The 19,255-nt window shown below is 41.0% G+C and overlaps 2 protein-coding genes across 2 annotated transcripts; one reads left to right on the forward strand and one right to left on the reverse strand.

The window, feature by feature from the left end:
* Nucleotides 1–1,608: 1,608 nt before the first annotated feature.
* ATP5IF1 (ATP synthase inhibitory factor subunit 1) lies at nucleotides 1,609–3,920 on the reverse strand. The gene is made up of 3 exons (XM_032227140.1): nucleotides 3,777–3,920; nucleotides 3,528–3,640; nucleotides 1,609–1,831 (listed from the first exon to the last, which is right to left on the reverse strand). The coding sequence occupies exons 1-3, from the start codon at nucleotides 3,873–3,875 to the stop codon at nucleotides 1,690–1,692; spliced, it is 354 nt and encodes a 117-aa protein (XP_032083031.1). The 5' UTR covers nucleotides 3,876–3,920; the 3' UTR covers nucleotides 1,609–1,689.
* Nucleotides 3,921–6,503: 2,583 nt separating this feature from the next.
* On the forward strand, nucleotides 6,504–18,196 carry DNAJC8 (DnaJ heat shock protein family (Hsp40) member C8). The gene is made up of 9 exons (XM_032228381.1): nucleotides 6,504–6,620; nucleotides 8,756–8,857; nucleotides 9,686–9,742; nucleotides 10,723–10,789; nucleotides 11,006–11,100; nucleotides 12,513–12,584; nucleotides 13,223–13,314; nucleotides 15,259–15,334; nucleotides 17,412–18,196. The coding sequence occupies exons 1-9, from the start codon at nucleotides 6,552–6,554 to the stop codon at nucleotides 17,532–17,534; spliced, it is 753 nt and encodes a 250-aa protein (XP_032084272.1). The 5' UTR covers nucleotides 6,504–6,551; the 3' UTR covers nucleotides 17,535–18,196.
* The last annotated feature ends 1,059 nt before the right edge of the window (nucleotides 18,197–19,255 follow it).

A 19,255-nucleotide genomic window follows, 5' to 3' on the forward strand; every position in this document is an offset into this window, starting at 1 on the left:
CGACTCCTGCCAGCCTCCTCTGAGCTGCTGGGGGCTGCCATCTTGGACCACGTGGTTTCAAGATGGCCCCCGGCTCCAAATTCAAAAAGCTCCTCTTTGCTGGAGCACATGGAAATGGCTTGTGCCTTTGCAGGCTGCCATGTGGCTTCAGCTGCCACTGGAGGCTCTCTCTCTCACCTCCCCTTGCCTCCGGCAGCTCTTTCTGAGCCTCTCTCACCTTGTTCTCTGGTGATCGCTGTCAGTGCAGGCCCTCCAGGGCGTTTTAACAAGCCGCAGTTCATGGCTCAACCCCTGAGGGGAGCGGGGGAGTGCTCCTGTGCCTGTGAACCTCTGCAGCAAAGGCTTGCCTCCAGGAGGCTTGTTCCCTCTCCTCCTGCTTGCCTGGCAAAGGTCCTCACTGAGTGACTCCGGTGTCACTCAATGGCCAGGGCAGCGTGCCGCCCCAGGGGCTTGTGGCAGTCCAGTCCTTGCAGAAGAAGGCTGTGCGCGATGTAGGGAGGCAAGCTTCATTATTTTCCTTAATCCCTTGTAAATTACTGGAGATCCAGAATGGTGCACCTTTCCAGTGAGTTGGGTGAGTCAATAACTGGGGAATACCTGGTGGCCAGGAGGCGTTGCCCAAAGAGCTTATCTGACTCATCCAATCATGAGAGGACAAGGTCAATATAGCAATATAGCAATAGCAGTAGACTTATATACCGCTTCATAGGCCTATCAGGCCTCTCTAAGCGGTTTACAGAGAGTCAGCATATTGCCCCCAACAATCTGGGTCCTCAGGTCAACCCATTCTGGATACTCCTCCTCCCTCACTATGGAGAATATAAGATGTTCTAGTTAATTTTCCCTCTGAATTTATTTAGATATTAGGTTTTTGTGCTGCTCATCTTGTCTAGAAACCTTAGACTTTTCATCACCTTTCTTCTCTTTGGAGTCACACTACAAGGACACTTTTTTTTCCCATTTAACTTCTAGGTTGATAAACTAACTATAACTGCTAATAATGCTTGAAGGTTGTTCTGCCCCAATAAATGATTACTATTTCCACATATACAAATAATAGCTTCTGTAATGTGAAAGATCACTTTGCCTCTAGAATTATACAGCCTTGAAAATGATAGTTAAATGTGCTCAGAAGTCACTCTTAAAATTCTGATTTGCTAATATTGTTAAATATTTTGATCAGAAATTCTACATATTCTAGAATATTTTAAGCTTTACTTTTTACATGAACTAGCCTAGTACCGTATTAAAAATCATTATGATGGCTAAACTATCTCCAATTTTTGTTAGATTACAACATCATTCCTTAGTCCTCTAGGAAATTTGTAAAGAACTAGAAAAAAGTTCATGTAATTCTCCCCTTCCCTCCCCAAATCTCTCATTTTCCTCAACTTGCTTTGGAAAAGAACAATTATCCATCCTTAGAGAGAAGACACTGTAAGAATATACTTTCAAGCAATAGGAAAAAATAGTGGCCCTTCTGAAACTTAGCTTTCAAATTTTTAATCATACATTTCTTCCTCTCAAAAATCATGATTCAAGAAATACCTATCAATAATGATTGCATAAGTACTAAATATTTTCTAGAGAAGACACTGACTATGAAGATAGAGTGAATTGTTTATTTCACACTATGGTAAGAATCAAATCCTGGGCAAGGCCAGATACCACATCAATAATAGCAGCAACTTAATCATCATCTTTAAGATCCTTGATCTTGTACTTATGACGTTCAATTTCTTTCTGCAGACGCTCTATTTCTTTTTTATGGTGACTTATTTCCTCTTCATGATGTTTTCTTAGATTTGCCAACTGTTCTCTCTCTTTCTCCCTGAAAAAATAATAGGATAAATAATATATATTATTGTCATTCATTCAAACCTCAGCTAAATGTCATGAAAAATAATGGCACATCCTTCACTTCACAGTCCTTACAACATATACTAATGACTATCTACCTCACAGGTTATCCCATTGCTAATTAGCAAACACATTAATATAAAGTTGGTCTGGCTAATTTAGAACAGTAATAACTTCATTTATGTTATTTGCTATTAACTATTCCACCTTTCCTTTTACAAACTCAAGGCTTATTTCCCCCATGCCTCATAATTTGGGCATGCAAAACATTTAGGTTCAAGTTTGCTGTTCAAAATTCCATGAAATATTCTGCTTTCAGTAGAATTGCATATCAAGCATTCAAGGATTTAGCTAGGGGAATATATGTCCGGATGGACATGAAATGCAATCACGAGGAGACCTCCAAATCAATCTAATACTAAATTTGTATGAGATGCCAGCTATGTTGCCCTCTAAATGAGCAAGGGAGAAACAAATGGGGGAAATATGTTTCCATTTGATAAAGTAGTATGAATAGTTAATAGTTACTTCTCTTTAGATCTTTCACTGTGTTCAGGTGTTTAAAGCAGTTCTCATGCATATAGATTTTATCCTTAAAATAAATCCATATAAATAAATTGATATTATCTCCCATATTACAGAAGTGAGTATTGGGAATAAGATACCTACAACATTTTATAGCCGAAACCAGATTCAGGATTAGTGAAGTTTATGAGTTTAGGTACCCTTTAGTAATTACAGGAGTAATTGACTTTTTTCTCCCCAAAAATGAAGTCAGTCTATATACTGGTATCTCCCAATCCTAATTTTATTACAACTGAGAGATAGGGTTGACTGGAAAATGTTTGGCTCCAAAATAAAGTCCAGCGTCCTCTTGAGATGAATTATCAGTTGGCTACCTGGACACATGCATATTTTCTTGGCAAAAACATGGAATTAGTTTTCACACTCTTTACTTGCTGTTTCAGAGCTAATCTTTCTCATTTCACAGCCAAAGGAATATGGCTGTATCACCATTACTAAAGGAAGACCTAACTTGACTTTGGATCCAGCATCTCCCAACTTGGCGTATTACCCATAATATTTATATATCAGACTCTTGTGCAAGAGACGGGAAATGCAGTTGTGGAAAAAGGGAGAGGAACTCAGGTTCAAATCTGCTATCACACCAGGGAGACCTGGGTTCAAATGTGCCATCAGCCACAGAAACATCCTGGGTGAGTTTGGGATGAACTTTCTCAGCCTCCCCCCCCCCCCAATCCTTTACTACTAAGAAAAATCAGAAGTGGAAATGCATTGCATACCATCTTGAATTTCTAAAGGGAAAGCAGGTCAGAAATTGAAAATGTATCACTAAATCTAAAAAAGACAAAGTCACTAAAATACAGTATGGGTGAATCTGCAGAATAGCCTAGCTTAGGGGGTCCCCAAACTTGGCAACTTGTACACAAATCTTAAAGTTGCCAAGTTTGAAGCCAAGTTTGAAGACCTCTGCCCTAACTAGATGAGGGTAAAACGGAAGTCCAACCGTTGTTTCAGCCCGTGTGAACCAGGGTCCTATGTTCAACCTTGATCTGTTTTTCTTGTCCCGACGTGACATTCCACGGGTAAATCAACGCTCGCTAACTCGTGTTTAACGCAATGTATGAATGCAGGCCTAACCATACCTGAAGTAGCGCTCCTCCTCAGCCGCTTCCCGTTTTCCAAATGCGCCGCCAGCTGAACGGATGGCTCCACCGCCACCCCCGCCTTTTCCAGCACCTTTGCCGAGCTCACCCAGCTCACGAAGGGAAGGAAAAAAGGAGGCCTACATTAAGACGCCTCCGCCTTTGCCTCCAGCACCTATTAAGTCCCGCCCGCCTCCCCTTCTCAACGAAGACTTTCCACAGCTCTTGCTGCCCCGGAGGCGACGGTACCTGATCGGAGCCAGAGCCGGAGCTCCAGGCTCGCTGCTGCTGTGGTAAAGCCATCACGCCCCGCAATCCAGATCTGAACATCGCACCAACAGCAGCCATCTCAGCTCTGTCCTTGGAGGTGGATGGGTGGGTGTGTTTGCTTGCTGGAGGAAAAGGAGGGGCGAAGTGAAGCGCAGGCCAATCGGAGGAGAAGAGGGAAAGAACGAGGCCAATCAGAGCCACGCAGGAACTATAGAAGCTAGGTCGTTCACATTTTGAACTTCCTAGAGCAGGGAGCTGCTCTAGGACACGTTTGTCTATGGAGAGGCGTGACCTAAAAGGATCCGCCCCTGTACTTGGCTTTCCGGGATAATATTCTGACATTGACTGTAAACATATAGATATGTAGCGTGTGCACTTACTAAATAATAGGTATGAGTAATTTTTTTTTGCCTATTGGGAGATCTTAATCTTTCCTCGTTTTTGAACAATGGGAAATATTGCTTTTAATCCTTGAAAAATAATTAAATTAGGCTTGGGCGGTCTGATTGCAAGGGATTGTCTTTCGGTTAGCAAGTCGATCTTTACTCGTTTTTGGGTCCTGCGTTTTTACCAAGCACGAAAGGAAAAAGTGAAGCCGTGACTGAGATATCATGCAAAACAGGGCATCAAGCACTTTTTAGCTTATTATGTGCCAAGAATCTGTGTGGCTAGTTTATGGATCAGTGTTATGCCATCTGGAAAACTGAGATAATCTGATAAAACAGCTGAATTAACTACAGTCAGTGGGTAAGCATATGGTGCAAAAAAAGCCCCCCTCCCTAGGGATATTGATGAGTGTATATCAAATGGTTTATTACACTGTCTCATAATTTGCTTTTATTTTTTTCATGGTTATCTCTGTGCATAGAGTAAGTACATCACACAAACTGGCTGCATTATAACCCAGCATGGAAGACTCCTAAAATTTCAACAATCCACTGCTGAAATGATTTCCCCCCAGTAAATAATGGCTCAATGGTCCATGTCAATATACACCTAGCATGTCTTTTCAGTAATATAACAGGAGCACTATACATACCACCATTTTTTAAACTGCAAAATGTAGATTGAAAATATGTTGCGTGCAGTAGTGCTAATATTGAGCAACAATACGTTTGAGGCAATGGTGGGTTTCAATTTTTTTTGGAACCTCTTCTGTAAGAGTGGCCTGATTTTGGGAGTGGCTTGTTGGCCATGTGACCGAGTGGGAGTGGCTTGGCAGTCATGTGACTGGGTGGGCATGGACAACTTGTAAAATGTGGTGAAACTCACTTAACAACAGTCTTGCTTAGCAACCAAAATGTTGGCTCAGAAACTCTGGCATTTGAAGCACACAAGTCTTAAAGCTGTCAAGTCACAAGACCCTTGCATCCCTAAACCTTTAGAAAAAAAAAACCAGGGGTGTTCAAAGTTGACAGCTTTAAGACTTGTGGACTTCAACTCCCAGAATTCCTCCTCCAGTCATGTTGGCTCAGGAACTCTGGCATTAAAGGGTGCAAGTCTTAAAGCTGTCAAGTTACAAGACCCTTGCATCCCTAACCCTTTAGGAAAAAAAACTCCAGGGGTGTTCAAACATGACAGCTTTAAGACTTTAAAGTTTAGATAGAGGTGAGTGGGGCGATTGGCGAACCAGCCAACCAGTGAGCGGTGGGCAGGGCAAGCATGGTGAGGTTGGGCGGGGGGAGGGAGCTGGAATCGGTTCCAAATGGCACGGTGGATTTGTGGAACCTCTTCTATAGAAGAAGCTAGAACTGGCAAGAACTCACCCCTGGTTTGAGGGTTTTTAACCAAAGAGATCCAGCTTGAAATTCTTAGCTAGTTAAACCTGCCCCACAGGATTGTGCAGAACAGTGTTTCTTAACCTGAGCATCTTTAAACTGTGTGTCTGCAGAGACCCCTAATCACCTAGGTCATGGTTGTTCCAAAGATCCTTTTTCAAAAGGCAACCGGACTTGTGTTTTTCCTTGAACTCCGAAAAGCTACAGCATTTTGGGAATTGGAGTCTACACAGCTAAAAGTTACCATAGATCAGTGTTTCTCAACCTTGGCGACTTGAAGGTGGCTGGGGAATTCTGGGAGTTGAAATCCACAGGACTTCAAGTCGCCAAGATTGAGAAACACTGCCACAGATACAGATTAGCAGAGTTGGAAAAGACCTTGTAGGTCACCTAGTCCAACCAGCTGCCCAAACAGGAGACCTTACACCATATTTGACAGATAGCAGTCCAGTCTCTTCTTGGAAGCCTCCTGGGATGAAGCTCCCACAATTTCTGAAGGCAACTTCTGTTGCATTGGTCGATGGTTCTCACTGTCAGAAATTTTCTCCTTATTTCTAGGTTGAATCTCTCCTTGATCAGATTCCATCCATTATTCCTTGTCTGTGCTTTGGGGGGAAAAAAGCTTGGCCCCGTAAGTTGAGGAGGTTTGAGAAACACCCGTGAGGAGGATAAAAGAAGAGAAGGGAAATGACTAAGAGCCATTGTGAGAAATATTTCTTTTTCCCCACAAAAAAAGGCGATGAAAAAAATTAAACCCAGAAATGGTTCCATTGTGCCTAAGCGAGCCGGGAGTAGAACTACAGGAAAAGGACGCCGGGCTAAGAGGAATCTCAACCTCGGCGCTCTGGCCCTTTAAGAGATTCCCTCCCACCCCCACCCTCGGAAAGGCAGACGTTGTGGGTCACGTGACGGTGGCCAGGCGGTGCCTGTCGCGATCAGGTGGAAAGGGCGCGCGGCGGGTCACGTGGTACCAAAAATGGCGGCTCCGGGCGAGCGAGAAGCGGAGGGCTCGGCTGAGGAGGCTTTTCTCACCTTCTACACGGAGGTACCGCGAGCCCGTCCCCGTCCCCGTAGCCCGAAGGGAGGCCTTGTCCTCCTGGCCCGCTTCGGCCGATCCCAGGAGGCTGGGGCCGTTAGTGGTTTTCCTCTAGCCGGTCTAGGCTTCTCCCTCTGGGTCGACTTTCTTGTATAGATCCTGGTTGTCTTGCCGGTCCTTCCTTCCCCAGCTCGGCTCTTCTTTTCCCAGCACCACTTCGGGTTGAGAGGGTGGGAGAAGCGTTGAGCTTGCTGCGCGCGGAGACCTGGTGGGGGTGGGGGTGGGGTGAAGGAGTCTTTCAAGGCGCGGTCTGTTGCCGGGCCCAAACAAGCCGGCTTCTCACCTTTCAGGGGGTTTGCCTTCCTGCCCCGTCGTCGCCATTCGTTACCCTGGCTGGGGCGGATGGAAGTTGTAGTTTGAAGGGCGCTCGGGGCTGATCCCTGCTGGGATTACGGTTGGCGGGGAGCCTATTAAAGGGAAATTGGGTAGAAAAAGAGAAAGGGACAAGGGAGAAAGACAAGGGAGTCCCGTCACTTGCAGGAACTCGGTATGTCTAGTCTGATGAAAAGAAGGACTAGGGGAGATATGATAGCAGTCTTCCAATATCTCAGGGGCTGCCACAAAAGAAGAGGGAGTCAAGCTCTTCTCCAAAGCACCTGAGGGTAGAACAGGAAGCAATGGATGGAAACTAATTAAGGAGAGAAGCAACTTAGAAGGAGAAAGTTCTTGACAGAAGAATTAATCTTGCCTCCAGAAGTTGTAAATGCTCCAATGCTGGAAGATTTTAAGAAGACATTGGATAACCATTTGTCTGAAGTGGTGCAGGATTTCCTGCCTAAGCAGGGGTTTGGACTAGAAGACCTTCAAGGTCCCTTCCAACTCTATTCTATTCTATTCTATTCCACTTGATTGTAGGAGAGGAACAGAGCACTGCTTGCCAGCCAGTTTTCTTATTTTACATCAAATTCTTTTCTTGGAGCCACAGGTTTAATTCTGATCCTTCTTCTTTCATTGCATGTAAGACAAGCATTCGATCAGAAATATATGAGTCACATTTATGTGATGACACATTAACTTTTGCTCTGCAGTCACCTGTGGAAGTTCGGCTGTGTCCTGGTGACTTTGACCCAAACCACTATAGTCTCTAATGTGGTTTCCAACTGCATCATTCTTTCAATTATTTTCTTTGGTCCTGATCTTCCTGCTCCTTCACTTCTTTGTTTTCTGCTTGATCTCTCACACGTCCTTTTGGGTTGATATTGGTTCAGTTTTTCTTTCAAACCAAATCTCATTTGATAGATAGCACAACTTTAGGATTATAATATAATTGGCTTGTAATTTAATCACCTCATTGACTATTACAGTGACGCTAGCAAGAGAACAGTGTGCAGGTTGTTTGCTTTTGAGATTGCTTCCCATTTTGTAAAAATTATGGATTTTCAAATCTTGGAAAGTGTGCATGGGGCTAAATGTAAATCTGCCTTTCTGTTATATTTTGCCCTATGTTCTTTTGTTTATTTTTATTGAACATTATACTGAGTTCAACCGGCACGGCCTCTTAGAGAACTTCAGAAGAGGAGAACGGTCACAACTGTAATAATCAACATATTTTATCCTGTTGCATATATAATCATAACTGGGTTTGGACACCAATAGATGGTAGCAAAGAGTTAGATTATCTGTCTTTCTGATGCCATCTAGTGATTCTCTGGTATAGCTAATATCCCTATTGAAATATGAAATAAATTGAAAATAATATAATCAGATACATTTATATAATTCTGCTATGTTTATTCAATGATTTAATTCAGTTGGGTTTATTCAGCATATTTAATTTATTGAGTCACTTTCAATGAAGCATACATCATAGTCTTCCCTAACAGTGTCTTCAAAATGTGTTGAACAATAGTTCCTATTATTCCCAACATTTTCCTATGCAGTTTTATATCAGTGTTGTGCCTTAATCTAGCTGACTTTATCTCCGTTCACAAGATATATTGTCACAATTAGTTGAGGGTTTTTGGATTAACCAAATTATTTTTATTTGTATCCCACCTTTATTACCCAACACATCTTCTGCTTCCTATTTTCCCCACAATTATCTGGTACAGTTCTGGTTATTAATGATGTCCTAATTTCTACAGGTAAAGCAAATTGAAAGGCGAGATTCTGTTTTAACTTCAAAAAACCAGATTGAAAGGCTCACTAGGCCTGGAGCCTCCTATTTTAATCTGAATCCCTTTGAGGTATGTTTAAATTTGTTTTCTTTATTCATTGTCCTATCACTGAAAGGTTTTTTTGTATAGATCCAGTTACTTGAAAGAGATATGCAAACTAGCATGGTCCATTCCTGGAATATTCTGGATATGTACCATTTGGTTTTGCACACAACTAATTATTAGCTTGTGTCGTAACAGTCACTTGTGGTAAACTTTTAGATTGGCATCATTGCTTGTTGTCGTAGTGGATCATTTCTTTAATATATTTGAGAATCCAATAATTTTCTTTTTGAACCTAAGGTTTACTCATTCTTTTATACCACAAATGGCACCACTCTTGATTCCCTTTAGAAATGAATCGGTGAACTAGCAAGAAGTATACCTAGTTATTTAGGCATTCACTCTAGACATGAAGTATGTTTTGCTGCCAAATAAGAATCCACCCCACCTATTTAAATTCATAGACTCTTGCATTTGTGTCTTGCTGGTTCACTACAGTTATTTTTCAGTTGCTAAGTGTGCTGGAAGGACACATGGGATTGTAACAAGTGGCAGTATGACATGGTACTCTTCAGACTGCCAAGAATCATGTTTTTCAGTCCTTTACTCTTTTTACTAGTTTTCCAGCTTCACCTCAGTATTTGATAACTACTGAGCATGCCTAATTGTTGCTGGATGGTTTTTTGAGATACTCCCTGAAGAATTTCCCTACTGAATGATTTTGGTTTTCTACTTTCTTGATGATTTTAAAAGTTTCTGGAGCATGGAGATAGCTCGTTTCATTAATAGTGCTGTTTTGTGTGTTTTCTAAGCAGGACCTTTATTTTTTTTTAAAACCCACTTGGACTTTTTCAGGTACTGCAATTGGATCCTGAAATCACTGATGAAGAAATAAAGAAAAGATTCCGTCAGGTATGTGGCTTCTACAGTTTGCACGGAAACTGTACATGGAAGAGACCCTCTTGGCAGTTGTAGGAATCGATACATTTATTTGAGAACTGCAGCTCACTGTTTCATTGAACATATGCAACATGCTAAGTTTACAAAGTGCTTTGTAATGTTACAGAAAAATGCATGTATTTGGGGTTATCCCCAATTGCTCTTATTTGAGGGGTTAAATTGTTTCATTACTTTAAAAGATCATTCAGTAATCAATGCAGCATGAATAGGCAGAAGATTAGATAGATAAGCATCGAGCATATAATAAAAGAGGAAACCAAAGAATAATTCACCAGGTTATGAGTTGGCAAAGAAATGTTTGGTAACTATTATGCAGACTTTTTGTTTGTTTCTGTTGCATTTTTACTATGTATTTTACAAAATTCCCAAAGTAGCAACCGATTTGAGTGACCTACAAATAAATATTCAATTCAGTTCAATTCAATCTTTATTATAGTCACAGACTCCCCCCCCACTTCTCATTTCATTTCCTAAGCAGTTAGCAATACTGTTCTGATAGTATTTGTTTTGTTGACAAAATTTCCTCCACAGCAATGCAATCTAGAAACTTGTGTCTGAATTTGGATATTTTGTACTGAAATCACAAATATGAGCACCTAAATATATTTTTATAGGTGTGCTTTTCTAAGATGTTTAATGGCAAGATTGCTAAAATATTCAGTATTATAATATTGAATAAATCACATAGATGACCAATATACAGGTGTCCTTTTAAAAGATTAGTGTGATGCCAATACCTCTGAAAAACACCTGCAATGCTTCTCTAGCTATATAGCATTGAGGAAATTGGCTCAATGAAATTGAGAATTTAGGGAGGTTTTGTCCCAGAAGTAGGTAACTAGGAATGTTTGTTTATTATAATTGCAAAGAAAGGCTTGGCTTATATGATTATTTCCAATGTTTTGATATGTCTGTGTTCTTTCATTATACAGTTATCCATCTTGGTCCATCCTGACAAAAATCAAGATGATCCTGAAAGAGCGCAAAAGGCCTTTGAAGGTACTTCCCTTTTTTTGTTCTTGGCTCAAGATTTCAGACATTAGCAGTGTATCCAATAGGTAATAGGCAATTCTGATGTTAGCATGTAAAGATAAATTACAGGTTTCCTTTTTTGCTAGATCCAAAAAAAAAAACAAATATGCTTTTATGTTTTCTCTAGTAGTATAGATTTTCCAAGTTGTGTGAATGTGCTGATAGAAATGTTTTGTTTGTCAGCTGTTGACAAAGCATACAAGCTGTTGCTGGACCAGGAACAAAAGAAGAGAGCCTTGGACGTGATACAGGCTGGAAAGGAATATGTGGAACACATTGTAAGTATCGCACGTGGCAGCCAGCCTGTGTTCCAGGGGGAGAGATGTGAACTACTGCAGTTGGTATCAGTCTGCGTATTGCTTAGACTGAGAATTATATATGTTTACATTATTTCACAGCTTACCTATATTTTATTGCACCACAACTTTGATGAAGATTAACTGTGATTAGAAAAAGAATTACACATTGTAAAGAATATATTGTGAATGTTAACATCTGCTTTTAAACTTTTAGAATTTGGTGAATTTAGGTTGGAAGATATCTGAAGGATTAATAAAGTGATTGGTCTAATAATGTAAATTTACTTCAAGTTTTTTCTTAAAATTCTGCAAAGAAAGAAATGGAGCTGGGAATGTTGAAGAAAATAAATATATGTTCAGAGTTTTAATATGTTTTCACACAAATTATTAATCTTGGAAGTTGTTAAATGTTTATCAGTAGCTTCAGCCTGTATCTTTTTGTTGGTGTTGTTTCAAGTAAGAAAGAGACTGTTCACTTTCTTGCTATTCACATGGAAGAAATAAAGCTACTGGTCTTTCAGTGCTGCCTTGTTTGTGAAGAATGACAACTGATGTTACACTGTGGCAGATGTCTTCATTATCTTCCAAAGCCTTCAGTAACCCAAAGATGTCCTTATAGATGGAGGAGTGGTTAAAACAATCAAAAAACGAATGATACAAAAGTTGATGCTTTTTTACTTTTTTACATACATAGATACACACACGCACACACACACACATACACACACACATACACACACACATATGGAAGGGACACAGTGGCTCAGTGACTAAGACACAGAGCTTATTGATCAGAAAGGTCAGCAGTTCAGCAGTTCAAATCCCTAGTACCGTGTAACAGAGTGAGCTCCCATTACTTCTCCCAGCTTCTGCCAACCTAGCAGTTCAAAAGCACGTAAAAAATGCAAGTAGAAAAATAGGAACCACATTTGGTGAGAAGGTAACAGTGCTCTGTGTGCTTTTGGCGTTTAGTCATGCCGGCCACATGACCACACAGACGTCTTTGGACAGTGCTGGCTCTTTGGCTTTGAAACAGAGATGAGCACTACCCCCTAGAGTCGGGAGCGACTAGCACATACGCGCGAGGAGAACCTTTACCTTTATATATATAAAGCAATAGGAGCAGTTATTCCTGTTCAGATAGTAGCATACACATCTGGGTAGAATTAAGTTCCATCAAGTATATCTCTTTCTTGTAACACTGGGAAAGTGATCATGTGATATATTTCTTTCTGCAGGCATTCAGATCCTAACAAGTAAATAGACTAGCAAAAATTATGCTTATGAGAGTGATTTCACCAAGCCTTTTGATTTTAGAATGAGCTAGCACAATACTGTACTATGAAGTGCTCTGCAGCTTCCGTGTTCCTTATTTGTGAAATCTCTTTTAGGTAAAAGAGAAAAAGAAACAGTTAAAGAAAGATGGCAAGACGACCGATGTAGAAGAAGATGATCCACAAATAGTAAGTTGACCAGTTCATATTTCCAAGAATGAAATTCACCTAGTCCTCTTCCTTTATTTGATCAATATTTGCACCACTTTTTGAGGAGTTTTGGTTTGGTTCCAGACCAATAATATATCTGTTACTCCTCCTCTCTTGCATTCTTTGAATTATATTTTATTACACATCATTGCCAAACTAGAATGTGTTTGTATTCTTCATATTAACAATCCTGCAAATATTTATGCAATATTTATGTAAATTATTCTGGGATGTGCTAGTGATATAATGTCTGAAGCTTCTTGGATGAGAAGCAAAATGTCTTTAAGGAAAAACCAAAGAAATCCAGTTGCCATTTGGAAAAGCACCTTTGGGACAACCATGATCTGGATGACTGAGAATCTCCATAGACATTTAGTGGTTGGTGGCAGGCATACCACAAGGGCATAGCTGGGGTGCTCTAGACTTCCTCTAGCAGTTGCTTCATGATAGGTTGACTACATCTAGTATATAACCTCAAGCCTAGCCTCTGGGTTAGTATTAGTTTATTATGATATGTTCCTGAAAGACAGCTGGCCTTTTTATTTAGCTTCAGGATTAATGTTTGATTGAACTGTAGCTGAGCCGTAACGTTGGTGCTGAATCTCTGTTTCTTACAGTTCAAGCAGGCAGTGTACAAACAGACAATGAAACTCTTCGCAGAGCTCGAAATTAAAAGGAAAGAAAGGGAAGCAAAGGAAATGCACGAAAGGTAGGACACAATGCTGGCTTGCAGCTTGCATTGAATACTCTGAGGTTAGACGTTCTGGTGTACATAAAAAGGCTTGATTATTGACAGTGACAGAAGACTGCTTAAATGGAATTCTTTATCACAGTGCTAAAACATAAACCTACACAACGAAGTATCTGGGGAGGCAGCCTCTTACTGAGGCTTGGGGCTGGGTGGGAACAAGCTGTGAATGGCTTGGATTGGGGTCTGCTATCACTAAGCAATATCACATGACATTGTACTTTAGGACTGCATCACTTAGTGATGGAAATTTCGGTCCCAATACTGTTGTAACCACGAGGTCTACTTATACTCACTTTCTAGCGCATATGATAAATTATTCTTCTAGGTCTGGGATGGCGAACCTATGGCACACGTGCCACAGGTGGCACGCAGAGCCATTTGTCAGGGCACGTAAGGCGTTGCCCTGACAGCTGGCCAGCGCGCATGTGTGCACTGGCCAGCTGAGTTCAGCCTTTTTTAAAGGCATTTTTCACTCTCCCCAGGCTCCAGAGGCTTTATAGGACCCTGGGGAGGGCGAAAAGAGCCTCCCACTCCCGAGGCCCTCTGGAGGCTTCAGGAGCTTCCCTGAAGCCTCCAGAGCACAAAAACCCGGCCCTACGGGCAAATTGGAAATTCAGGAACGGACTTCCAGTTTGCTCGTAGGGTCGGTTTTAGCCCTCCGGAGGCTTCAGGGACCTTCATGAGGCTTCCCTGAAGCCTCCGGAGGACTAAAAAGCACCCTATAGGCAAACCGGAAGTCACTTCTGGTTTGATTGTAGGGTTGGTTCAGGTTTGCTCATAGGATCATTTTTTGCCTTTGGAGGCTTCAGGGAAGCCTCCTGAAGGTCCCTGAAGTCTCCAGAGGGCCTCCAAGGGGCGGGGGAGGCTTTTTTCGCCCTCCCTAAGCTCCTATAAAGCCGCTGGAGCCTGGGGAGGGTGAAAAAAGTATGCAAAAAATGGGGAGCGCCTCATGCAAGCATGCGCACTGGGAGGGTTGCACGTTGCATTATGGGCGTGGAACGCCCGCGCACGACCCCCCTGTTCTCCCCCCCCTTATGACACGCGAGCCAAAAAAGGTTAGCCATCGCTGTTCTAGGTCTAACTTGAAATTGCCAGAATGAATCCATTTTCCTGGGTTCATGGCAAGCAGTAAGATCAAATAGGTACTAAATGCCAGATAAGCAAAGTGACCATTTAAAGTAAATGTAGCACAGTGCTGCCAGCTCACTTTGTAACACAAAGATTGTAATCATTTATTGCTGATATATTGTGAGTGACAAATGTAGTTGTATAGATTCTCTCTCGGGCAGGTTTGTGTATATTATTGTGCCTCTTGTGTATTGTAGGTGTTTGGTAATATGCTTTACAGATTTCCTTCCTTTATTGTGGGCAAATTCTGTCTTGAGGAATTCAGTGAGACTCTTTCATTTGTATAATGCAAGTTCCTTTAAGGAGTAGAAACTTTCTTTAGAGCCCACTCAACAAGGGCATAGAAATGTATATTGAATTGTGGCCTCTTATATTTTTAAGCCATAGCTGTATGTTGAAAAATATAGTAATAAAAGCTGACAGAGGGATTGAATAGGAGGAGAAAATACTTCTGTTAAATGTGTTCACATTGCAATATCTAATATTGGCTCCAGGGGGTGATCTGTGTCTTTAGCCCTGGGAGGAGAGAATTCTTAGTTTCAGTTCCCAAAACCTTTTGTTTTATGCTCTTCTTAAATTCTCTGTTCATCCCGTCTTCTTAGGCCAAAACCAACCAGGGAAGCCCAAAAAGCCATTATCTGCCAGGTAACATGACAGTTGTAATCTAAAATATGGTGCCAGATTAGGGAACACTAGATGAAATTGACTTGTGATCTCTTCTGCTCTGTCTAGCAAACATAATGCTAACTTTTCCTCTCTGGGTTTTTGTTCTAGAAAAAGACAGAGAGAAGAGGAAATAGAGGCCCAGGAGAAAGCCAAGCGTGAGCGAGAGTGGCAGAAAAACTTTGAGGTAACCATAGCTGTGCATCCTTTGGGGTTCAAATTGGAGTTTCAGCAGTTGATTTTAAAACGTATAGAGTGGTATCTCAGTCCTCATCAGTAATTTGTTCTAAAAGACATGCTGGGTAAAACCAATGGGTACCGAGAGAACCAAGTGACCCACTATTTCGGCAGGAAGAAATAGTGAGTCACGGGGCAGCTGACATCAGCAAGTTCTTCCTTGCCTGTCTACCAGCGGGAGAAAGGTGGGACAAGATTTTTGCTTCAAAATGCATTGAATACCAAATTGAACGAGTTTTGAAGCGATCGAATGCCAAGTAATGACTGCATTTTGTAATAAGTGTCACACTTTGCCTGAGTAAAATGGGCTTAGGTGATTGAGGTTCCCAAAACTTGGGGATGATTATGCATATTTTCAGTTGTGATCGTGCATTGACAGCTCACCTCAGGAAGTGGGGATTGCTCATCTTTTGCACAGTCAGTCACAAACATCCTGATTGCAAAAGCCAGTCTGGTAAGGAGTTGTCTTATACAGAGATGGGTGGCATAAAAATGTAACGAATAAAAATGAAGGTAAAAGGAAAGTGTGTCCAGGGATTTAATGCAAAGCAGAAGCAGCTCCTGAATTGCATGGGAATTTTCTTTCATAAACTGATAAAGGTTGAGAAAACTCAGCCATATATGCAGTGGTAGCTCCTGGAGCAGAAATGCCAAAGTGCAGATTTCGATTCAGCTTGGATGCTCTTGGTAAAACTAACTGGCATTTCCCAGCAACAGCAGGTAGTGTCAGGTTAGTTCTTAATGGAAGAATTTCAACAGAAGCTTCTGCAGCTATCCAGGAGCTATCTCCAGCTCACATTGAACATTTTGAACAAAGTGCTGGAGGTCAAATGTATCCTAAACTCTTGTGGAAAAGGTTAAGAAAACTGGTTGTCAAGACTGGTATGTAAAGAGCACGCTGATAGACTAATGCTACCCAGTTGTTATTTCAGGAGAAAGTTAACTGATACGGATGGAGTGATTTTAAACAGATGTGGAGAAAATGGCCATCTCAGGGACTTGTCCATCTTGAGACAAGAGGTCAAAAGTAGCAATTTTGTTCTGGGGATATAGGAATTTTCTTTCAACAAGCTTGTTACTAAGGCAGACAAAAACATCTCTTCACTGGCTAACATTTGCAGTTCACGAGGTTTACAAGTAGATCTCGACTTACAATCATTAATTTAGTGATCAAAGTTACAACAGCACTGAAAAAAATGACTTCACACTTATGAACGTTGCAGTATCCCCATGGTCATGTGATCAAAATTTGGATGCTTGGCAACTGGTTCATATTTATGAAGGTTGCAGTGTCCTAGAGTCTTGTGATCCCCTTTGGCGACCTTCTGATAATCAGAGTCAGTGGGGAAGCCAGATTCACTTAACAACTGTGCTAGCAACTTAAAAACTGCAGTGATTTGCTGAATAACTATGGCAAGAAAGGTTGTGAAAATGTGGCAAAACTGACTTAACAACGGCCTTGCTTAGCAGCAGAAATGTTGGGCTTAATTGCAGTTGCAAGTCGAGGATTACCAGTACTTTTGAACCAGAGAAAGGATACATGACACTGAAACAGAGATTGGTTTTGGGTTACAGTCTCTCTAGATTTATGCGAGTAGATATGTGATTGGGCATAAAGGTCTTTGATTGGAGAAGAAAACCCGTGCCTGTCTAGTGATATAGGAGAGGTAATTAGACTAATTATGTTAAATGGGGCAGGACTATAATGATAACAGTGTTTTCAAAGAATAAAGAGGCACCATGAAAGTAATTTCTCTCTAGGGAATTATTTTGTGTTGCTTTCACAGAGCTCTGCTCAACTCCCAATATTTTATCAACTTTCCTTGGCCTTCAAAATGTTTATGGCTAAACTGACAGTTTCCCTGGGGAAGCATCATTGGTTTAGGGGCTTTTAATTTGAACCCCTCCCCTCTTCCCACCACATTCTTCTTGCAGAGACATTTTCTGTTAGGATATTGACAGGAAATGATAGTTGTGTTCTCATTGCTGCTCTTGACTGTCTTCCTGCTTATCATCTTCATATCCAGGAGAGTCGGGATGGACGTGTGGACAGCTGGAGGAACTTTCAAGCAAATACAAAAGGGAAGAAAGAGAAGAAAAATAGAACCTTTTTGAGACCACCCAAAGTGAAGATGGAGCAGCGTGAATAAGCTGGCTATTCTAGGCTCCTGTGGACACTTGTGTATTACCATGTTTAAGTCTCTCCTTGCTTTTCCAGTAGAATCTTTGTTTTCAGTATGATTGGTTGAAGATCAGAATATTCTAACCTCTGCTTGATTCCCTGAGGTTCGTGGTTGAATTTCCAGGCCAAACCTCCTGCTGCTTTTAGAATCCTTGGCTAACTTAGAAAGGCGCCACCATCACATGTACTTGTAATCCCCGTAATTTAATGTTCTGTATTTCAAGGGTATTGCTGTTCAAATTTGCCACCAAGCCTGTAGCTTGTGGAAGCATTCATTCAGTATCTCCATAAGGCAGATCCTGAAACTGGGCCTGGTGTCTCCTCCTGCTCACCTCATCCAGCCGACCATTTTTCATCTCTTTCCACTTGCTAGTGGTGAAGTCTGGAACCTAGAACTGAGTTGCCTAGTTAAGCTTCACAAGAAGTTCTCAAGTGAGCTGCATGGAGCTGATGTTTCCCCACCCCCAACACTCTAATTTCCAACTGTGATCCACGATTGCAGCTTGGTGAACAAATAGCCTGATTACTAGAACCACCCCCGCCCTCTGTAAATAAAATAATATCTTGCATTGTATATGCAGTTAGTGGCAACGTTCTCTATGTAAAATAAATTTTTACCCAAAATTTTTTCGTGGCAGTGCTCAATTATTCCAAAAACTTGCAGGTTGAAAGAAACATGTTTTCTCTGTATCTCAGCATACTATGTTTATTTATGTCAGAGGCATCACAGTTAAAATAAGGCATACTAAAATATAAAATACAAGATTAAAATATATATAAATTAAATCTAATCCCGAAACTAGCAGCATGTTCTGTTGCACTGTATTAATTATTAATTAAGTAGATTAATATTCGTATAGCTTTAACTGAGTCACATACCAACTTTTTAGTCTTTGACCTATCATCACAACACAGCAAATTAAGAATAACACATTTGTTGATTGATACCCATTTTGGCATATATGGCTTCTGTGATGGCCTAGCAGTGAACCTTTCCTGGGGGCACCACCTGTTTTAGCCCTCTTGTAAAATAAAACCAGGGCAAACCAAGCTTTTCTTATTCGGAATAAATCCTTAATCTCAGATAGGCAGCAAGACTGATCTTTTCAGCCGCCCTAGCTTCCCATTGTGTATGGAAGCTTGGATAGAATTTGGATGAAGTTCCTATCTGAGTGGATGTCACAAAAAACAAGGTTTATAAGGTTTTATAAAGTAAAGACACGAAGTATGACCTTAATTAGTTTGGTCTATGATTTACTCTGTGATATTCCCAGTACAAGAACACAACGGTATTTGTTCAGGTATCACAAAGACAAGGCTTAATACTCAAATGCTTATTCTAAAAATTGCTGTTCTTATAAAGGGGGATATTATACCGATTGAATATTGATGCTTTTCAGGATGAAAACAAAGTTTGCTGGGATTCAAGTTTGTATCACACTTCAAGCATTTAATACTATAAGGCAAATTCTGAGAGTCGCCATCAGACCAACAATAGAATACTAAAGCATATCTAAAAATAACTGCCAAGTATTTATGGGCTGGTCATGCTTTCTTGGAATACCACTGATCTCTTGGCCACTAACCAACATGCCCCAAGAGACCCGCCTTTTGCAATCATCTGAAGTATCTGGAAGAGGCTGGATGTTACATATGATTCATCCGTTACGATTTGGTAGACTTGGGGGG

This window comes from Thamnophis elegans, chromosome 12 (genome assembly GCF_009769535.1).
Source record: "Thamnophis elegans isolate rThaEle1 chromosome 12, rThaEle1.pri, whole genome shotgun sequence".
NCBI classification, from domain to species: Eukaryota; Metazoa; Chordata; class Lepidosauria; order Squamata; family Colubridae; genus Thamnophis; species Thamnophis elegans.